Source organism: Ixodes scapularis, unplaced genomic scaffold (genome assembly GCF_016920785.2).
Source record: "Ixodes scapularis isolate PalLabHiFi unplaced genomic scaffold, ASM1692078v2 PGA_scaffold2__306_contigs__length_199485367, whole genome shotgun sequence".
In the NCBI taxonomy this organism is placed as follows: domain Eukaryota; kingdom Metazoa; phylum Arthropoda; class Arachnida; order Ixodida; family Ixodidae; genus Ixodes; species Ixodes scapularis.
In genome coordinates, this window is record NW_024609857.1 from 46,450,663 (window position 1) to 46,470,537 (window position 19,875).

The following is a 19,875-nucleotide window of genomic DNA, read 5'->3' on the forward strand; positions in this document are numbered from 1 at the left end:
AAAATAAGTAGAACTAATAAAAAAGTGTAAACAAAACGTAAATTCAGCTAAAGTAAAGTCGATTGCGCAACTAATAACTCTAGGTCACCAAAAGAATAATCAATATGTCAATTAAGCTACGTCATTCATGCGACTTTTAACTACAAGTAATCGAAATGCGATCAAATTATAAATTGGCCCAAGAAAATCTAATTCTATAAACAATTACTCTAAGTTATTAGAAGTGTAACCGAAACGCGACTACTAAAGACAAATAAGCACATGCATATATTGTGGATTAAATTCACTGACGCCGGGACTAAATTGGGTAGCATTGGGATTAAATTGGATAGCGCTTGAAGTAAATTGCATTTCGCTAGAATTAAATTGATGGGCGTTTGGATGAAAATGAGCGGGAAACATTGTAGTCTTGTCTAGATGCGTATATTACTGATATAGAATATTGTTTAACTTATACGTATGCTAATCAATTTTTGAACACAAAGTTTCAGTTATGAAAAACTCTGCTACCTTAAAAATGACCATGTGTTCGTTTTTCCGCAGAGCACTCAGAAAGCCAATCAGAGTGATGAACGGAAAGAGGCCGGCGATTAACGCGACCGAAGATATGCCTAAACATATAAATGAGGCCTGCTATATGAGTGAGCATCGTTAAGCACGTTAAGCCTCATAATCAGTGTCTAATGCCAAGCTTCATTTTATGTTGAAGAATATTCTCTGCCTAACAACTCACCGACCTCGCTCCGAGAGGTGGACGGGAAAATAGTCGAGCAGATTCTTTCCAGAGTGTAATTGAGAAAAATTCTTAACTATGAGCAGGGGTGTGCGAAAAGCGATTCGAACCGAGTAGCGGGGCTTCATTCCTCTTTCCAACACAGCAAAAACAACCAATTCTCGTAGCCGTTTTTTTTTTTTTTTTTTTGCACTGTGAAGGTTATGAATGACGCAGCAGCGATTCGATTCGAACCCCGCCTTGAACGCCCCTCATTATTCTTTTCAATTCCAGGGTTATATGCTTCAGATAGTTTCAAGACATTAAATCACACCTAAACCTGATATTAAACTGCTCTTCTTATTTAAATTAAGCATATACTGTGCTTTTTTACGTAGTGATTTGCATTTGTATATTTAATCGGCGTCAATGTTTCAGCTAAGTAAAGATACTTTATTAAGCAGGATTACACGTGATTTTTTTTCAGACAAACCGAATAACTGACCAACTTGGAACATCAAGGTAAAATATTTATTAGTAAAACATTACATAAAAAAAAAAACGTAGCATTTAGACTTATTAATTTTAAGTAAAACACTCGTCGTTTTTTTTCTTTTTTTCTTTCTTTTTGTAAGCTTTGTTTTTCTATGAGATGCCTGCTGCTCGTCGATGTATTACTTTGAGCAGCTCTCATCGTAGATAGTGAACTTCGGAGTTGCATCGCACAGTAGGTCAAACAGGTAGTCGCAACAGGAGAGCTCTTTCCCCAGTGCGCTTTCAGGAACAATAAGAGAACAGGCACCCTCTGCACGTGAAATAATGACGAATATCACGTTAACGTACATTATGCTCTTATATTTATACAAGCCACACGCCTTCTGAAATATCGAGACACCGTGATTGTTAAGTAACAAGTTTTATAGATAAATCTTAAATTCTTCAGAACTGGTCAAACATGACCAATTCATAAGTAATAAGATCACTGACGACCCTCGTAGTTCATGCGTTAATTTGTCACTATATCCACCAATATTCATAATACTAAAAAAGCAGAAATATAGTAATATTAATAATTATGACTTTATTTCCATTGGTTCTGATGGGGGTCTTCGGGCCCCTCAACGGTCAGAAGAAGGCGTAGAAAGCACTCACATAGCAAACAACATGCACACTAGAACAAACTCGGGTAAATAAACCAAGAATCATACAACTAGAGAAGCTAAAAAAAATCGCATACTTTGTAAAATTTATATACAAAAATATGACCTTGAGTCTTTAAATTTTACGTATATATATATCCATACTATTGGTACAAATATTGCTAAATAAATGCGGTAGTGTAAAATTTAAAATGTAAGAACTATAATTTGTTCCACGAGTGACTATCCTTTTTTTTTTCATCTGAAAGGCAAAATATGGTTAGTTTACCCTCAGCGGCGAGAGGCTTTTCATAAAACATAGACCCCTGAGTTTTTCACTTTCAAAACTAGTCGTTATTGTTATCATTTATAAATATTATACGAGATTTCTTAAATACAGCAATGGTATGGAAATCATGTGGTAGGTTACATGTGCTTCTCAATATCTTTTATGTGGCAAGAAACGTTTCCCAAGGTTACAAATGGTTGAAGTACCGCAAACAAGGTGAATATGTGAAATGTAAATAAAATTATGACTTGTAAAGCAACAATGTAGCATTTACTGGTCCCTTAGAGTTCGACATAAAAAAAGTGTTTCGCCAAACGCCATGACAAAAACAAAAACAGCGAAAAAAGATGCTCACAAAATTGCTCAGAAACTAGATGATATTACGCATGTAAAGCACAGGAATCCGCAAAGAAAATGAACTGTAACCCAGATTGTGAAACAAATAATAATAGCACATATTTGAATACAACGTAAAGTAAGTTAGGTTTACTGAAAGTGTATATCGCTGTTCACCAGCATTGCCCTGCACACTTTTTGGAATATTGGGAAATATTGTTCATAGTTCATATGGGGTCCATTGTTTAATAAGATAATTATGTAATATTTTAAACTCTGCCTTCTGTATTTTTTTTACACGGTGTTCTTATTTTAACATGAGCATGGTGCGATGATGCTTCTGTTTTCCCTTGCATAATAAAAATGTCACTTTCTTCTATAAATTAACTAAAATAATTCACTGAAAAAATGCACCAAGTTATTTAATATCCATAGTAAACCGGAGCCAAAATATAACAAGAAAAACGGACAGATCAACGAAGTCTCAAACCCCGCTTTGGAGTTTACTCAACAAAAAATAGCCTCATATAAACGTCCATAAATCATTCAAATGTTGAAAAGCACCTTCTCGCTCAAACTATGAAGCTGGTACGAACGCGTGGGTATATAAGGCGATTTTTTGTTGATTAAACACCAATTCTGTGTTGGAGACTTCGTTCTTCTGTCTGTATTTTTAATTATTTTTTTATTCCTTTGTTTCGGGGTTACTATAAATGTCATTCACAAACTCGCGTGAGTTTTTTTTTTTTTTTTTTTTCACGATACTTTTTTAGAGTTAAAGGCTTCGACTTGTGTTGAGCCGAAGCTGATAAATTTAGACACATGCTCATTTTTCGAAAGAAAAATTACAACTTTGGTTTTATCAATATAAATGTTTAATGAGTTGATATTGTCTCAGCTTTTTATATTTTATAAAATCAAATTAGCTATATCGATTATTTTGTCACTGTTTCGCAAGAGAACCATTTCATGTATCATCCACGTAGATCACAGATTTAGAATGCTCATTTATGTTAGTTAATAATATCACTGAGGTAAAAATTAATCAAAAGTGGTCCTAATATGGTATTTTGCGAAAAACATGATGTAATAAGCATAATTGGGGAAGATTAATTATTCGTGTATACCAACGTTACTAAAACACTCAGTTGGGAAACTCCCATAGAGACAGCTTTGAAACAGTGGCCCCAAACTGTCTCCGAGCACCGAGCTAATGACGAACACAACGCCACCATTTCTCCCGCAGCGGCCACTCGAGGAACTGCACGTGACTATTATTTTGGCTTTAATAACAGATACAGCGGTAGAGGTTACAGGGGTGCCACCCCGTCTCCCTAGCGGTCGCACCGCGTTGAGGTACTGAAGTTAAAATGCACCTAGGGCGGGACGTGCTACCTGAAAGGCCCGCTGAGGCATGGTTTATAAAAACAATATTAATTGTTCCGCAAAACCTTGCGAACTAAAGATGATAAAAGCATCACGCGCCCATCATTTGGTACTAAACTCCAATAAATTTCATGCAAAAAGAGTCTTTTCCGTTTGTTTTTACGCAAAAACAGGCTTTCAAAAAGCTCGAGGTGACCACAGTACAGACAAATGATAAAGAGTGACGTTGTTGTCGCATTTAGCTCGGTCTCGGTGGACGCCAGCGGCCCATGTTTCGACGGCGATTTTCCCAACTGAGTGTTTTAGTAACGTTGGTGTATACTATATTGTTGGCGATATTATAGGTACGCCTGTAAAATTAACAAGTCCCCGAATTCCACACATATCAATTGTTATTAGTGAGACCTCATTTCTAAGACAGTCAAGTGCATTGCTCAAGTCCAAGGACATCCCAAGGAATAAATGTTTGTTTTAATGTTTTTATTTTAAATAAATTTTGGTTAAGTACCGCTCTTTCAGTTGAATATAGGTATTTTCGAAACCCTAACTGGCTACGAAGGTAAACACATAATTTATACGAACAGTCTATTAATCGATTGTAAATTATTTTTCCAAAGCTTTAAGAAAGCAGGCGAGATAGAAATAGGTATAAAATGACATAACACATTTCTGTCAGCTCTTTGTATTGTACAGATACTTTGTCTATTTAAATCCTTTTGCGGAATACACAAGTGTCAAGAAAAAAATTAACAACATACGCTAACATGGGGGCAATTAAGTAAACACCATCTTTAGTTGGGCGAATTTGCATTCCGTCAGCATAGCGCTATGTTTCGGGCGCATAATCACAATGGCGACTTCCGAAAAAGCGATTAGGTTTAAAAATAGAACAACTTTTTCTCCGGTAAATATATATGTACGATTCAGTACTATTGGCTTCACCACCTTTATTTACGAAATATATTGATTGAGCACCTCGGACCTCTCACTGCGGGTTAAATTAACATCTTTACGCTGCAACGTTTCGATGCAATTTGACACAAAAGCGGTTTTAAGTAGTGAAGCTTCTTGTTTCCAGATCACGTCTGTTCGACCATTTGCAGGAGAAGAAAGGGAAGAGTAGTGACTTTTTGGGGCGTTTATCAGCTCTTTAATTAAAAAATTTTGGTGCGACTTAAATTTTCTAAATTATTCGGTTTCGGGTCTTTATAGAACGGATTCATAGTGCACCTTTACTACAAATTGTTTTGAATAAATGGAAAGTTATTCAATGTTTAAGAGTCGTTATTCATATTTGGATTTATTTATATGAGAAGGGACGTTTATAGAGCCTTGACAATGTATCTAAATATAAGTTCAATACAATATCAGCGGTTTCCTGCATGCGAACTGTAACCCAAACAGTCGTTGCAATGTCACGCCTTAACGGCTTTCGTATTTAGCGAATAGCACGATGAGTAGTTGAAGCGACATGAAACTTACCGTTTAGGTATGTGCTTCTGAATACAACGCAGGTCATGCAGTCAACGTAAGAGGCGGTCAGCAACATTGACTCCTTTTCTGTAAGATCGGTCGGTTTGTTAATATTGTGAAGTCCCTCTAACATATACGGACTCAAACACGCGGGGAAATATTTTCAATAAAGCTCCTGAGGGAAGGGACGACACTAAAAACAAAGATTGTTAAAATCAAGTTTTTCTCTTGGGACATCGGTAGGCGATTCCGTCTAATGCTTTTTCATTACGGCAGCCCAACATGAACTGTCAGCCTATGCACTACGCAATGCTGACTTGACGCGCTTGCCAGTTCTTAAAAACGTCTGCTTCAAATTAGGAATATAGCTGAAACGTTAAAGCCCTCTCCCTTACTATTCGACATGTTGAAAGGCAATATATTAAATACAAAGAATGCAGTTATTAAACAAACCAGGCCAACTGATATCGCTAATATTATGTGCGGGTGTCCGTGAAAATATCCTCTGTTTTCTAGTGACCAGCAATGAGCATATGTGATGCACTATGGCTAAAGGAGGGTAAACTTACTTTTTCTTAATATTACCGCTGGGAAATTCACTTAAGACGGGCACTTTATCCAGTCTAGTAGGACGACGAACTTGGGGCCTCTATAGTACATTACTATGTAGTCATTCAACGTGGACAAACCGGTATGACGTACAAGACGGGGATTGGTGGTGTCGAACTTCGAAGAATAAACAGGTATAACGAGTCGTGCGTTTGCATATATACTATTATTTACACGTTGATTAAACGGACTGTCGATTTATGACATGGCTGCCTTGCAGACTACAGGAGAAGTGATCCAGCCGTTTGGTGCTTTCTTCTTCCTCCACTGCCTTAGCTTATATGTGGTCGCCAAACTACTTCTCCAGTCTGTAGGACATTTGTGGAAGAACAAAAGTGAACCTTGCGTCAAGTAGAGTTTCTGTGAAATCGAGTGATAGGAGTTGTGGACAGTTGTGTGGACTTTATGAGGGCAGGCTTGAACCTGTCAATCGATATGGTTTGTTGCTTGCCGTTGACCAGCTCTTGGAAAGTATTTTAGAGTCCTCTTCGTTATTAACTACGGTCCATTACAAGGTGTTTGAAGGCTCCGTCAAACAATATCCTATCTTAAAAAACGTGACTTGCCTTGGTAAAAATCTAACTAATGAAAATTGGCAGTGGCGATCGCCGGTGTGGGGATGTTGGTCGCTGTTTCGACATGGTGTCTTTGAGCCGATGAGCATAGTTGGTTGGGTCCAGAGGAACCTCTGGGTTCTTAGGAGTGAAAAAGCATTACGTAAGACGGAGGGACATTCCGTATCCCAGCTCTCCAGGAGTGCATGAAAGTTCTTTGAATGCCGTTCGTAGGGCCAGAAGTACTTGCGGTAGCGATTCTGTACAATAAGAGCAATCTTGAAGCGCCATGATTGAAGCTTTTAGCCGGCGACGAAATCTTTCAACAAGACTGTTGGCTTGTGGATGGTAAGCCGTCGTTCTTAGTCGACTGGTACAAAGACGAGAGGTGAATTCGCTGAAAAGTGCAGACTCAAATCGCCGACCACGCGCTGTGGTGAGAGAGGCCGGCACGCCAAACCGTGAAATTATATTTGCATAAATCCTTGAGCGACTGCTTGAGCTGCAATGCTGCTAATGGGGTGTGTTTCTGGCCATCTGGTGAAAAGGTCAATGACAGTTAGTACATATATTTTTGCTTTGTGATTCTGGCAGTGCGCCGACTATGTCTAGGCGCACATTATCGAAACGTGTACTCGGAATAGGAAAAATACCTCGTGCAGTATGCGTTTCCAAGTGAAATTTTGCACGTTGGCAACGAAGGCCACTGCGAGCCCCATTTCGAACACGAACGTTTATGCTAGGCCAAACGTAAAGCGCGGTTATTAGGTTCTGTGACGCACGGATACTGGGAAGTGACAGAGCATGGAAGTAGTGAAAGACTCGTCGTCGTAAGACGATTGGAACGGAGGGTCGAGGGGCACCATGCTGGCACACACCAAGGGGTAGGAAAGTCCATGTAGTGAAATCTCTCGAAGAATTAATGCACCTGGTGTAGTTCTGAGCCTGGTCATTCCTGCGTTATTATGTTTATGTGTCTTAAAAATAGCAGGTACAGGGTTTGGATTATCTGATATTTGGGTGATAACGGCCCAAGACAAGGTTCAGCAACAATGTTTTCAATCCCCTTTATGTGCCAAAAATATGCTGTGTACTCAGAAAATAATCATATTTGTCGCAGTTCTCGAGGAGAGTGAGTTCTACTGTCTGGCCTGTTAGACAGTATGGCACCGGCCAATGGCTTGTGATTCGTAAAGATGTGAAATTGTCTAGCTTCAAGAACATAACGGAAATGACAATATCAGAGTAAACAGCAAGGAACTCACGACCGAAAGTGCTGTACCGTCGTTCCGTAATGGTTAACTTGCGAGACAAGGAAAGCAACGGTTGCCATGCACCCTGTAGAACTGCTTTAGTACCGTTCAAAGGGCAATGTCGGAGGCGTCGGTGACGAGACATTTTGGTGCTCTTGGTTTTGGATGATGAAACAAGGTAACACGTGCAATGTGTTGTTTGATGCTTCCGAACACTTTATTTGCGGTATCTTTACAGTTTAATGGTGCTGTTTTTTGGGGTGGTAATATTTCATGAAGAGGCTGGAGAGGCTTCGTGAATCTAGCCACAAAAAGGCGATACAAATTCACAATTCCTAGGAAAACCAGTAGGTCACGCGCTGTTTAGGGCTGGGGGTACTCTTTGAAAGCTTTTACTATTGAAGAGAGTGGACGGATGCTGTAACAATCGATTTGGTGGCCTAGGAAGAAACGCTGGACACTCCTGAGGGGGCATTTCCGGGTCGATCATTAAGCCGTGCTCCTCCCATTTCTTGAAGTGACATTGTAAGTGGTCTTGGTATTCTTGCTCGGTGCTACTTTCGACGAGAATGTCGCCTTTGTAGGCATATACGAAACGTCTTCTCTTAGGACTTAGTCGAAAAATAGTTTAAATGTCTGCGCAGCGTTTCTCAGGCCAAAAGGCCTTTGAAAAAATTTTAAGAGGCCAAACGGTGTTGTTATTGCTGTCTTGAGAATGTCCTGAGGAGCCATGAGAGTATGATATGTAAGCACGAACATGGTCGATGGTGCAAAAAATTTACTCTCCGTCGATAACTGCTGTTGCGTCGTGCGTTTGGGGCACTGGGTATCCGTCGGGTACGATGACTTGATTGAGAGCTATATAGTCCCCGCAAGGACGCTAGTCACCTGGTATTGATTTTGCCACCATGTGGGGCGGTCATGCCCACGGGCTGGATGAAGAACGGATGATTCCCAGCTCCGGCATGTATTCAAAAGTCTGCTTGATACTACAGTACATGTCGGGAGGGAGTCTCCAGGGTTGAGTGCGAACTGGAGGGCCGGTTTTTTCGATCTGATGATGGATGTTATTTTGCAAGTGAGGGGTAAAGGTACAGGGACGAACCAGGGATAGAAACTTTTGGAGAACTTTGGCGTAAGGAGATTCAGAAGCAGAGAAGAGAGGAGCGAGTCTTATCACTGCAGTTTCGTTTGAACTCCAGGTACTGCCAGATGTGTTGTGCCATCAAAAAAACGGCAGCCTCGCACATCGACTGGGAGGTTGAATTTCTGCAGAACGTCTCCTCCCAGAATGGGGTATTGCGTGTCTGCAACGATGAATACCGAACAGACGATGCGACGCAATCCGAGGTCGGTGGTGATGGTTCGCAGCCCCCATGCAGGGGTGGTGGTGCCGTTTGCGGCCTTTTGCTTTGAAGGTTGTCGGTTACTGCGGTCTTGAGGCGATGATGGTACCACAAGCGCTTCTTCACCAGTGTCGGCCAGAAAACGTGATATTGAGTTGTTATCAGTAAAAAATAAGATACAGGGATGACTGTGCAACTGGCCAGTATCACTCGCCGGCCCTAGCAACTGGCTGGATTGTTTCCCTTCTTATGACAGGTACGATTCCGTGTGTCAGCGCCGAAGGGGATATGAAACCAGCACTGTTGTGTCGAAGAGCTGTGACACTGACAAAACCACCGAGTCGGGTAGCGACTTGTCCGTCGGAAAGGGGAGCGCGAATGTCGAAGGGCAGCGACCATTTACGTGAGCTCGTCTACGCATCGTTGAATGCTGGTGCAAGAATTAGCAGATATCTTTTCCTGGTTTTGTCACTTGTCGCTTATAGGCAAATATAATCGACAAGTGATATCCGCATAATATATTATGCAAATATTATGCGGACATATTTGTAAGGCGATGGAGGAACAGGTGACGGAATATTGCATCGTCGATTGTGGCGTTAGCGAGCAGCTGTCTCATCCGGCGAAGAAGCTGTGATGGTGTTTTATCTCCTACCTCCAAGGCAGTAAGCAGCCGCCGAAGTCATTGTTGCTCCGAGGGTCCTGTACGGCGGACGAGCTCGTCCTTAAGGACATCGTAAGGGGTCACTGGAGGAGGCGCGATGATGATATCGCGGACCTCAGCTGCATTTGTGGATGAAAGTGCGTTCACCACATGATAAAATGTGGTGTTCCGGTCGCTGACTCGTTTTAATATGAACTGCGATTCCAACTGAGCAAACCATACCTCTGTATCTTCTGGCGAGAATGGTGGCAGTCGAATTTTGAGGGCTGCTACCTACGGTGGAACAACGGGGGCATGGACATTTGTTCTCATCTCGGTTTGTCTCGTTGCGATGTTCCTCGTCCGGGACACTCCCTGTTACGAGTCAGGCGTTGCGTTATATACTAACTTTGTATTTACATTAGTGATACGTTGATTTCGCGGACTGTCGAAGGATGACATTCCTATTCCGCTTAATTCACGAGAAGTTTTCGAGCCTTTTGGCTTTTTCTTGGTCTCCGCTGCCTTTGATTATGTATGGTCGCATCTGAAGTATCCCGACTGGAAGAAGACAAGCATTAGATATGATGAACAAACAACTTACGTCCAATTGGTTGAAAGTACAAAAGGTTTTGTGTCGTGTATCCTTCAGATGCCGATAGGGTCAGCGTCAAATTGCTGAAGAGAAAAAATCAACAATCGTAATTGGCCTATCCTCCTTTTGTTTATGAGCCAGATATTCGTAAAACATCCTTTTTGAACTTTTCCGATTTACCGAGAGCGAAATGTAAAAATCTGTGTTTTGATCACTTTCATTTTTCAGATGTATATGCATTCATATTATCTAGACAACGTACCTCGTTAAAATATATATTATTCGTAATAACAAGTATATTGTCACCATCCTAGTTCTCAAACAACGGCGGAGTCCAATTAAAATTTGCTACATTTTTCTTGTTGTATAATTTTCAACAAAAAAAAAAGTTGTGTGGCGCTACTTTGACATGTTTAGAAGGAACCAAAGGTATCTTACTATTTTCAGATCTGAATTTTGCCACTTTAAGGCAACTTCCAATCAATGAGACACCGATTAGAAAACGTGTTAATTCACTGCATTTCATGCAGGATGAAGAAAAAAATTGACTTTTTTTTAAGAATTTGAATAAATCAAATTTTTAAAATGTAAATCTGATCAATTTCATTTAAATCACTGTAGCCAGGAATAAATCATTCTTTAAATGTGTTTTATACATGACGGATTACCGTTGATTCGTCATGTTTGATCGATTGATTTATCCGTCCGTTTGATTACTGAAGACAATACAGGAGATAGGATTACTGTACGTTTAGACTCGTTTAGCCAGAAACTAACGATATTTTATTGTATGCAACCTTGCCATAGTTGAAGAAAAGAAGCTTATTTTTAAGTGATTGAAAAATCTGTCTTTTTTTCTTCATGTCGCGTTGAGATTTGATTAGAATAGGACATTAGATATATCTTTTTTCTTGCCTTTTCATTTACCTGCACTAGCTACCTTACGTAGCTTGCAACCTAAGTGGAGCGTAGAAAACACTCTATATGCTCTGATTCGCTCATAGGAGTTGTTCGTTTATACCTGATTGAAATCTTCTGTGCTCGAGCATTTTTTAATTTAAATACAAGACAAGTGTGCCTAGATAGCACGAAGGGATAAACTAATGGTATACAAAAAAGTATTTTAAGAATTATTTATGCGGGAATTATTTAATTGAAATGATCGTAGTACAAAAAGAGTAATATAAACCACAATTAAAGTAACGACCTAAAACAAGATTCGAGCATCTTGATTTTTATTCTTCAACCTATTTTCAGTAAGCATGATTTGGTTTAAAATTATAATTTGGTAGCTTAGAACATTGTACAAACCTAAAAAATATTTTTCCTTTTCTCCTAATTTCACTGATGATTTTAATGCTACAAAAATTAGGATATTTTGCATATATTTGTAGAAAAGCCAAGAAGTAACACCGTTTTGGTTACACATTTCTATATCATATTTGTGCCGGGTCGTTGGAGCATTACTGTATTTATGAGGTGCCCATTACAATCATGTATTGAATTAATAATAACAAGATTAAACTTTTCTGCGAATTATTGTAACAACGTATAAAAATATTTGCATGGGCAGTTTGTCGAGCAATGCATATATAGTTCAGTTCCATATGCATCTCCAGGGCTGATTCTGTCTGGTCACATTCTATCGACATATGTTTGTCCGCTGCCTTTAACTCGCTTCTCCACCAATATTATTCGATATGTAGCCCTAATCTCCCCAAAATTTGGCCATTTGGTCTATAGTTATCTTTTTTCATTTGTGTCGTCACTCCTCGAGGTAATTGAAAAGTCGTCGTGCTCACAACCGCAAATTCCTTTTCCGCAGCCAATCCTTAAATATTACCTTACTGCTAGCGTCTCCGTGATCAAACGATCTCAATTTAAAATAGTTCCCTACATCAAGATTCTGACAGAGTTTACCAATGTCTTTCCTGACCTGGCCGATCTACTGTGCGCTGCCTAATTTGTAACAATGTCTAGAATTCTAGTTTCATGTACAAGAATGCATTTTTAACAGTCACGTACCATGGTCTTATCCAGATCTTTCTTAGCACTTCAGAGCTACCGTTGCTCTACATTGCACCCTTCTTCATTGCAAACGCTCTCATTTGGCCTTATCCAGGTTTTCACTTTTTATGCTTTATACAGAAGCTCTTAAACTTTGTCATTAGACCCTATTCAAAAATCCCAAATGCCCGCGCGCGCTCCGCGCGACGAATAATGGGAGTCCTTGGTACGCTCTTCCCACCGTTTCTCCTCTCGCTACCACGTGGCATACGCGAGCAGGCGCAGGTTACAACGCCAACAACGTTTGAGCAGCCGAGAGCCGAGTCGGACGAGCGAAGATCCAACGGCTGCCCTTTTCTCATCCCTCTCCTTTGTACAGGCTCTGTCGTCTGCTGGAGCAACGCTTTGTCGTACCTGGTCGAAACCTGCCACGGTTGCGGTGCAAAATAAGTTTTTTGTTGACACTTCAATACGTGAAGGTAACTTACGACAAATAACGTATCCAAAGAAGTTCACCTGTCGCGATGCGCTTACGCTGCCACATATACGGTACGCCGCCAACGACGTATGACTCGACGGATGGGTAGGATGGCGGATGGCTGCAACGGCTGCTGACGGTAGCTGCCGGGACGCGCGTGCAGTCGCGGAGGCGCAGCGAGAAAGCGCGTGATCTGTACCGAGGGTTCCCAAAATTTCTTGCGGTCGTGGCACTGTACGTTTTGCAACAGGTCGATTTCTTAAACGTGAATTCTTGTGCATTTATAACTTCGGCATCGTCGTCGTTACAAACCATCCTTCCCAATTTGGCACTACCAAATTGTAGAGATACTATATTCGCTTCTGTTCAACAGATATTTATTAATCTTTGTCAATTCTAGCCGCTAGAACAATGTCATCTGCATAAATCAGTCCTGGTAAGGGCTGATGAATCTCTAGTACATGCAGATAATACGAAACATCTAAACCAATACGGCGTATAGCTTTCTTTCTGGTTTCACGCAATATATTATTTTACTTTTCCTTAATCTACTCACGCCGAACTGTCTCCGTATCGAACTGTAAAAGGGAAGGCACCGTCCACTGCCGGACCCAGACAAGTGAATTCGATGCATGGATCAGTTCCACCAAACGCAGGGTCGGACTCGTAGTTCCTGTATAAGGTGTACCATTTCTCTTGGAGCGGCAAGCACTGTAGTGTGTGTTTGAAAAAGAAGGAAAAAAATAATTGACAACTGCAACTTTCAACAATCATCAATGCACTTTTACATCAGAATGTTAAATTGTAGTAAAGCAAAGGTTATATAAGGAACGCTTCACAGCTTTGTGCACTAGGTTTCGACCGAAACTCGCTCAGAGAATCTCTGCAATGTATACTGCACCGTGACGAATGGGGAAAATCAATAATCAGTTCTCACCTACCTCATCCAATTAACTAATTTGGACGGAAATCGCTATCCTGCTCCAATTACTATGAGGTCTCAGTGAGATTTTATATCTGAACATCCATATGCATGCGCCGGAGCGGAAGGCAATGTATACTGCCGTCACCCTCTCCTAATTGCGTGCATGCGTGTGTCAGCAAACCAGGCGCTCACTGGACGTGCCGTAGACATTGGAATGCCTCGAAGGGGCAAGGGGAGGACTAAAAAGAATATCGCTTAACAATAGCAGCAACTTGCTAAATATGACCGTGCTCGTTTTCCTAAAAGTCTTAGAGGCAAGGGGAACGACTCTTTTCTAAGGATAGAGAAGCACGTAAGCCTTCCATCGTAAAAGTCAAGAAATGCGCGCATTTCAACGCAGTCTGCACAGAAGCTCCCCAGAAACATACCCCATTTTTTCTTCAAAATTTGGCAATTTTTTTGTTGATGATTAAGTTTAGTTTGCTGAACACAGTGGCAGATATTCGCATTTGACATTCATCTTAAAATGTCGTGCAAATATCCTTCGTCATCAATAACTCTACGTTTACACGATACCGCGCGTAAACGTTCAAACACAACGACGCACTTTTCTCGTAAATGGTTGCCCGCCGCTGGAATCAAGAAAAGACAATACGCGATTCATTCAGCGAAAGGTATCAAGCTAGCGGAACTAGCCAGACTAAGCAAAGTTGAACCATACTTCGTTCCACCTTAAGTCGAGACGCAGCCGACGCTACGAGCTGATGGGACCAAACAGACGGCGTCAAAAGCGGAGCAAAATGTTGTTTGTCATGCTTCTATACTTAATATATCATCGCAAAACCAATCATAAATAGAAAAGACCTAGTGAATTGCGCTTTGGACTCTGCAGGTGGGTCCCGCTTCCGTTAAAACTCGAACACGAAACGTTCCTTTAAAACACGCAGTCTCTTCCAATGTAACTCAGTAGAAGCTACGCTTCCAACGCGAGCGTCTTACCTTTCGAAACCATTGCTGTTCCGTGTGAACACGCTCAGTCCAACAAAGATGTAAGGCTTTCAGTGCGAGCTAGAGACGGAGCTTCTTAAGCTGATCTTATTCTACAACTGGCTGTAGTAGTTGGAATGACGACATTTTTGTTATAATAAACAATACGGGAAAGCCGGCAACCGCCTCTTTATGCAAACTGTGCCACGCTCTGTAGCTACCGGTACGGTAGACGGGAAGTGAGAGTCAAGCACTTTTTCTGTGTCGTATATTGTTAAGTGGTACTTGATGTGTATTTCTCAACGATAATAAATTTAAGAAAAAAGCGCGAAAAGGAGCTCCGCTCATCGATTCGTTTTTAACTCGGAGGAGCTAAAGTAGCTTCGAATCTCCATCTACGCTGACAATGGCATGTCTCATAGACAACTGCCTTGCTTACTAAGGCGTAATGATGTAATTTTAACGATATCAATGAGACTTCTACAATAAAAAATAACAATTCAAATCTTTTTTTTTCTCGCCACAATAAAAATTAAGCATGTATAACAGACTGTGATATTCTCAGGACATCAAGCAAGCGATACGTTTTATTTATAGGCTTGAAGACAACAAAGCAGCAGACAAAGAGCTGCCAGAGGACGTGGTCTCGGAATCCTTTCAAGTTTGTCGGCAGGCAACCATGAAAAATGCAAAAGTTAACTATGTGTATAAAAGAAAGATAGACTGAATAATTGAATAACATATAATAAAATATTACAAAATCTCATAACTATAACTTTTACCCGTATCATTCAAAGCAGAAGAAGTACAACAATGCCATACACACAACATTGAAAAAATAAGCATTTATATACGAAGACCAAATTAAGCGAAACAAAAACTGTATCTACCTCTAACTGCGATATACAAATTCCAAATGTATGTAACAGGAAAGGAAATATAGCAAGCAACTAAATGAAAATAACGCAAAACAAATTTTGCATACTAACAAATTCTAACAAGTATTTACGAAACGCAAATAAGCAAAAAAAAAAGAAAAAGAGGGGGCCGATTTATTGAAAAATAAGTAAATTGCCTTTAAATGATTTTTTTTCTATAATCAGCTTAGCGTACAGAAAGGCGGTATTTATCAAACTCCAATTATCACGTAGTCTAAGTGCCTAAAAATTAAAGAGTTCAGTCATGTTTTCCATTGACATCCACCGTGCCCGTGAGAAAGCATTAATGCTCGTGCATGCCATTCCCACATGCTATTAAGACAATACGAGTTATCACTGTGCCGAGAGCATCGCGCTACAGCACACACCACGAACCCTTGAGAATGCAAACTAATCCGTCCCATACCTTGGCGAGATTTCATTTCAACAGATTAACTGTATAGAGTTTTAACAAACACGAATGCCTACACACTCGAAAATAGTCATCATACCTTTCCCGGGTCCTGATACATTTGAAAATCTGGATTCAAATATGGAATAGAGGAGCTAACATCCGAAGCCTGCAGTATTGAGAGCAAAGCAACGCCAAGAAACGAGCGGTACATGTCTGCGCTTCAGCCTGGGCTGCCGAGACTGGGTCCGTCGTTGTTTACTCTGCGTTTTATATAACAAAAAGTATGCCGGCACACAACTGGTTTTCGGGAGATACGCAGCTGTAAGGGTTTCGCAGTGACGTACACACGTGTGATGATGTGGGAGAACCAACGATGAGGAAAACGACGCGCGTGAAAACTGTGAGTTGGACTGAGCAACATTGTGGGCTGAGCAAAGGACGAGGAAGAAGACGAAGTGACCGTGGGGAAGATGGAAATAGCTGGAAGACAAAGAAGTCCAAGGCAACAGTTGGATATACGGAAAAAACGAAGAGGACGACGGAGACGGGAAGATGAGACCCAGGCTCGTGCCTCGTGAAAGAAGGGCGGGCAGGACACAAAATTCGGTTCGACAGCGGTGGTCTCGGCAGCCAAGGAGGAGCCCGGACGGACGAGTCCAGGCCCGTGGGGCTTTCACCCAAGCTCGCTGAAAAGCCTGTGCCTGTGCCTAGCAAGCAGCATTTCCTGGGCAAGACGAACGCCATGCGTACGTCGACGTGCACCACCGTGCCGTAAGCGGATACGGCGAACTGAACCTTGTATATATATCCACTCCATTGTTTTTCTAATTTTTTGTTTATACGACTGTATATAATATCTATCTTCTTACATTCACCGCACTGGAATTCCGAGTCCCTTTAATTATTATTTTTCTCTATCACAATCTGGCGACCGCAACAGGACCCTCTCTTTTTAACATGTTATAGAGAGCAGAATTCCACTCGGTGCTGCAAGAAGAGTTGCAGTATGAATCCCGATAAATTGCTATCGGTCGGGAGAGAGCTGGGGTATGCGGGCATAGAACTCCGCGAATGGGTCGAAAAAGAAATAGTCAGACAGAAAGAAGAACGGGTCAGGATGACAGAAGATGCAAGGGAGGCAGCTAAGGAGGCGCAAGAAACGGCTGACAGAGAAGCTCACAGATTCCAACAAGAACAGGCGGTGCTACAGATGCGTCTTCAGTTGCGAGGAAACAACAGTTCACCTCGAGATGAGGATTTGCAGGATACTGGCAGTGGAGAAAACCCAGGGAGGCAAACATGTTATCGTAGCCCTCATAAATTAATCCCACCGTTTATTGACAAAAGGGGCGACTTAGATGCTTACATCCGACGTTTCGAGCGAGTGACTACCAGTCAGGAATGGCCCCAAGATAAGTGGGCGATGTCTTTAAGTCTCTGCCTCACCGGTGAGGCCTTAAAGGTCGTTGGAATGACACCCAAAGAGACATTGGACTATTCAAAAATAAAGCTTAGCCTGCTTCAGCGGTTTCGCTACACAGCAGAAGGCTACCGGAAAAAAATTTTGGCAAAGCAAGCCAGAAGAGTCAGAGACCGGGAGACAATTTGCAGCTCGGATCCTCGGTTGTTTCGACCGATGGCTTGAGACGGGTGAGACCATTAAGACATTTGAAGGGCTCAGAGATCGCATGGTCGCAGAGCAGTTCTTAAGAAAATGTAGCACAAAACTGTCTATATCTTTGAAGGAGAGAGGCTGCAAAACCCTCGAAAGTCTGGCGGTAACTGCAGACCGTTTTTTGGAAGCGCAGGTCCAAACTAGCTTGTCTAGCTCGAAAGAAGAGGACCTAAGCCATAAGAGTGGAGGTCGTAATAGAGAGGGTAGCCGGCTGAAAGTTCCCACCAAGGGAGTGAGCCGATGTTTCCTCTGCAACAAGCCATGACATAAAGCCGCAGAATGCTGGACCAGTTCCAGAGCTCAACACGGATCTGCGTGCTGGAGGTGCGGCAAGCCAGGACACAAATCAGGTGCGTGTAACTGGAAGCCAGAAGATAAAGGTAGCAAGACTCCTCAGGCATCTTGTATGTTGATAATCACTGACAGCGAAAATCCAGAAGAGACGTACATCGTACTGAGAGACGGAGAACAGATACCGGCAGTAAATCCGGTACTCGGAAAGGCTCCACAGTTCCTGGTTGATAATAGGCCAGTGGTGAGGGGAGAAGTGTGTGGTCGTCCGGTCACCGTACTGAGAGACAGCGGCTGCAACGCGGTTGTGGTAAAAAGAGATCTGGTTCCCGATGATAAGTTAACTGGTGTCTCTAGTCCGGTTTTCCTACTTTATAGGACTGTAAAGTACCTGCCAGAGGCAGAGATAGAGGTGAGAACTCCGTATTTTACGGGCAGTCTAACAGCCAAATGCATGGACAACCCGTTGTACGATTTGGTGGTAGGAAATGTGCATGGGGTGAGACGACCCTACCGAAAAATCCGGTATAACTCTTCGCTATCCGGATTATGGAACCGGAAATCTATCTGGATTCTATCTGGATACTATCTGGAATTTAGGTATTCAAAAATTACTCCTTTGTCTGCAATCTGGATTTCGGGTTTCCAGAAACAAATTTCCGGTTCCATAATCCGGATAGGGAAAATGTATACCGGATTTTTCGGTAGGGGAATTTATGATCCCGATGAAGAATGGAATGACGAGGGAAGACTAAGTGGGTATCAACTGAACGAAGAGAGACAGACATCTAAGGAGACGTCAGGAAAAAGTGAGACTGGCGAAGGACTCGTTCTTGACGAGAGTGGAAAAGAAGGCTGTGACGTCTTGGTGCCGGAGGTTAATTCTGCGGGAGCGCTGAAGAGAGTAGCCGGCAAGGAAAAAAAATCCCAGCTACCAGTTATGACGCTCGAACCGACGGGAATTGACCAAAACAAGTTGAAGCTATCTCAACGTAATGACGAATCATTGAAGAAATGCTTTGCTGCCGTCGGCACAAAGTATATCTCGAGAAAATCACACCAGTCTGAATTCGTGTTGCGTAATGAAATCCTCTACAAGAGGTACAAGACGCCGGTACACAAGCAATGGGAAAAACTGGTTGTTCCGATAGATTTCCGAACCATCGTACTGAAATTGGCGCACGAAGGAATCATGTCCGGACATCAGGGAACTAAGAAGACCACTGATCGCATCCAGGAGGAGTTCTGGCCTGGAATTGCAATGGACATCAAGCGATTTGTGAAGTCGTGCGACATGTGCCAGAGAACCATTCCTAAGCACATGGTGCCGAGAGCACCCCTTGGCACCATGCCGATCATCGACACTCCCTTCCAAAGAGTCGGCATTGACATCGTCGGAACTATCGCGCCCAGTTCAGAGACGGGCAACAGGTATATACTGACAATGGTTGACTTCGCTACCAGATACCCAGATGCTGTCGCTCTGAAAAGCATCGACACAGTAGTGATAGCCGAGGGCCTACTGCAAATGTTTTCTCGAGTATGCCTGCCACGAGAAATGGTCAGTGACCGGGGATCATGCTTCACGTCGGCTCTCATGAAGATCAGCCGCCTATTGTCACTCGGACTGCTGGCGACCACCCCCTAGCATCCAATATGTAATGGGCTGGTTGAACGATTTAATGGGACTCTAAAACAAATGGTCAAGAGAATGTGCCAGGAGAAACCGCGATGCTGGGATAGATATCTCACCCCGTTGCTTTTCGCATACAGGGAAGTGCCGCAGAGCAGCCTGGGGTTCTCCCCGTTTGACCTTCTTTGTGGAAGGTATGTTCGCGGTCCTAT

The 19,875-nt window shown here is 42.0% G+C and overlaps 1 protein-coding gene across 1 annotated transcript; it reads right to left on the minus strand.

Annotated features, from left to right (window-relative positions):
* Positions 1 to 1,386: 1,386 nt before the first annotated feature.
* Positions 1,387 to 16,275, minus strand: LOC8038823. Its single transcript, XM_040215183.2, has 5 exons — positions 16,162 to 16,275; positions 13,377 to 13,531; positions 10,345 to 10,418; positions 5,345 to 5,422; positions 1,387 to 1,517 (listed from the first exon to the last, which is right to left on the minus strand). The coding sequence occupies exons 1-5, from the start codon at positions 16,273 to 16,275 to the stop codon at positions 1,387 to 1,389; spliced, it is 552 nt and encodes a 183-aa protein (XP_040071117.2).
* Positions 16,276 to 19,875: the final 3,600 nt, after the last annotated feature.

Bases quoted from the DNA above. Each gene is read 5' to 3' on its own strand.
- LOC8038823 (XM_040215183.2), bottom strand. From the start codon at position 16,275: ATGTACCGCTCGTTTCTTGGCGTTGCTTTGCTCTCAATACTGCAGGCT. The intron at 13,532-16,161 runs GTATGATGACTA...CACACACTACAG, and splicing joins TGTATCAGGACCCGGGAAAG to TGCTTGCCGCTCCAAGAGAA. The intron at 10,419-13,376 runs GTGAGTAGATTA...TTTTCTCTTCAG, and splicing joins CGATACGGAGACAGTTCGGC to CAATTTGACGCTGACCCTAT.